General features: G+C 41.5%; 1 protein-coding gene across 1 annotated transcript; it reads right to left on the reverse strand.

Moving 5' to 3' along the window:
• Positions 1-6: 6 nt before the first annotated feature.
• On the reverse strand, positions 7-1,186 carry LOC121964824 (E3 ubiquitin/ISG15 ligase TRIM25-like; the record flags this gene model as incomplete). Its single annotated transcript, XM_042515008.1, has 1 exon — positions 7-1,186. A coding segment is annotated over exon 1 (1,128 nt), but the record flags the coding sequence as incomplete, so codon positions are not given.
• Positions 1,187-2,705: the final 1,519 nt, after the last annotated feature.

A 2,705-nucleotide genomic window follows, 5' to 3' on the forward strand; every position in this document is an offset into this window, starting at 1 on the left:
AGAATATCTCATGAATTCAGCTCTGGTTGTGGGCAGTAAAACTTCCACTTGAGTCGCTGCCACTGAGATCTTTGCCCACTCCTCACTCAGAACAGCCTGCAGTTTATCTCTGACCTCTGACACTGCCGCTGTCACATCTTTAAAAGAGCTCAGAGTGATATCAATGCTGGGTACGTCTTCAGACTCACTCAGGTGAGACAGTGAGGAATAGTTGTTTAGGAAATGCAGGTGATCCTCTGTGTGTGAGAGCTTCTCCAGCTCCGTGTCTTTCCTCTGCAGCTCAGTGATCTCCTGCTGCAGCTTCTCCTCCAGCTCTTTGGCTTGACTCACTTTAGTTTTCTGTTGGGATCTGATCTGCTGCTTCACTTCAGATCTTCTTTTCTCGATGAGACGGATCAGCTCAGTGAAGATCTTCTCACTGTCCCTCACAGCTTCATCAGCAGAAAGATTGAATGCCTCCACCCTCTGCTGAAGCTGCTCGATATCTCTCTCTCTGTCCTGGACTCTCTGTTGGATGTTTTGGCGACTCACCCCGAGCTGCGTCTGCCTCTCAGCCCTCTCTGCTGCAGCAGAGACGATGTCATGGCCTTTATGATCGTCCATGGAGCAGAGATAACAGATGCCCTGCTGATCAGTGCGGCAGAAGATCTTCATCACCTCGTCGTGGCGAGAGCAGATGTTCTCCTGAAGCTTTAAAGTGGCTTCAACCAGCTTGTGTTTCTTTAATGGAGCCACATTGTAGTGAGGCTGCAGGTGCTGCTCGCAGAAAGAAGCCATACACATCAGACAGGACTTGAAGGCTTTCAGCTTCATCCCAGAGCAGAAATCACAGGCCACATCTTCAGGTCCTGCATAGGAATGATCAGGTGAAGCAGCTTGAAGTCCAACTTTCTTCAGTTTCTCCATAAACTCTGCTAACATGGTACTTTTCACCAGGACAGGCCTTGGTGTGAAGCTCTGCCTGCACTGAGGGCAGCTGTTTGTATTCTTCTTCTCTTGCTCCTCATCCCAGCACTCTTTAATACAGCTCATGCAGTAGCTGTGCCCACAGGGAATAGTCACCGGATCCTTTAGAAGATCCAGACAGATTGAACAGCTCAGGTTTTCTCGATCCAGAATCACTTGCTGCGCCATTTCTCCTCTAGACAACAAAGTGTCAGTAAGTTTCACTCTCTGTTTCCTGATAAAAGGCTGTGGCTCATTTCCTCATTCTCATTCTGATCTGCAGTGTATGAGCTCACAGCTTTTACATTTGATCACATGGTGTTTACACCCATCTGCAAACTGGCAGATCTGTGGAAGGGGAGGGGACGACAAATTTCTGAGCTGAACAGACTTTGAGCAGGAGGTGGAGTTATAAACATTTATTAAATAAGTTAGAAACAAGTTGTGCTTTATTCCAGGAAGAGGAGCAGTTTTATAGTGTCAGTATTACATAACTACACACTTAGAATATCCACTACTACTACTAATATAATACTATTAACATATGTATCACATTTCAAGTAAAATGCATTTTTGCGGTGTGTTTATCGAATTGTTAGGACATGTCAATGAATACATAATGTACCACCCCTGGACAGGACAAGGACCATATAAAGTAACAATATTTTTATAAAACCAACACCAGAAGTTAACACAGGTTACTAAAAAGAATTTCAGAGAAATAAATGTAATTAGACAGATCAGTTATACTTCTGGAAATCCATGAGGGCCTGTACCAACAGGCCCTCATGGATTTAATTGAATCAAATAAAAGCTATTCACATAAGACAGGACAAGGAAGGCCGCTTTATTTTTTAGTCCTATAGGCTTCACATTTCAAACATGGACAAATTAAAGTGCTTCACACCGGCATATAAAAGCAGTAGAATGACATTAAGAGCAATCACCAACCATAAATTTTTTTAATTTTAATTTTAATTTTTACATGAAATCAAATAAGATAGGCGCACAAATGGAATATAGCAGAGATGGGTTTACGTAGAGTAAGAGAATACCCAACCTTAATCTTATTCCAATACCTTTTTAATAGCCTAAAACATTTTAAAACTACACATAGTGTGTTTAATTTTTCTCTCTAACTCTGCCTCTCTGCCTGCTTGGTTACATAACCTAGCCAACAAATTCTTCACAATCAAAAAACAGTTTTCTTTCTTTCTTTCTTTATTTCTATTAGTTTGCGCGTTGGCCCTCCGGAAGTCGGATTAATATCCGGAAGCAGAATTTAGAGGTGCAACATTTATTTTCTTCCGCTTCAGCTTGAAATGCTCTTTCCTACGAGCCGAACAGGACCGCCTCACAGCTCAGCATGTCGTGATAACTGTTCATCTAGTTAAATCAAAAATATGACGAGGATTTCGAATAAACTTCACTTCTCGTTTGTTTTATTTTTTATGTCCTATCATTTGGATGTTTTGAGGTTTTCGGCTGTGACTGCTCAAGGTAAGAGGCTGACTGTCAGCAGCTTGTTAGCACAGAGCTAACACAACACTGTGACAGCTAACGCTAACTAACAGCTTAATAAGCGCTCCGCACACTAACTTATTACTCACTGCATTTAATGTCAGGAAGCTTGCTGTTGTCTCAATGCTGTGCTCACGTTTTAAGCATATGGTTAAATGACAACGCTCAAAACTCGTGACTATTATTATTATTATTATTGATAATTTCTTCTATCTCTTTTATTATGTTTTATTTATTTA

Source organism: Plectropomus leopardus, unplaced genomic scaffold (assembly GCF_008729295.1).
Source record: "Plectropomus leopardus isolate mb unplaced genomic scaffold, YSFRI_Pleo_2.0 unplaced_scaffold17366, whole genome shotgun sequence".
Lineage (NCBI taxonomy): Eukaryota > Metazoa > Chordata > Actinopteri > Perciformes > Serranidae > Plectropomus > Plectropomus leopardus.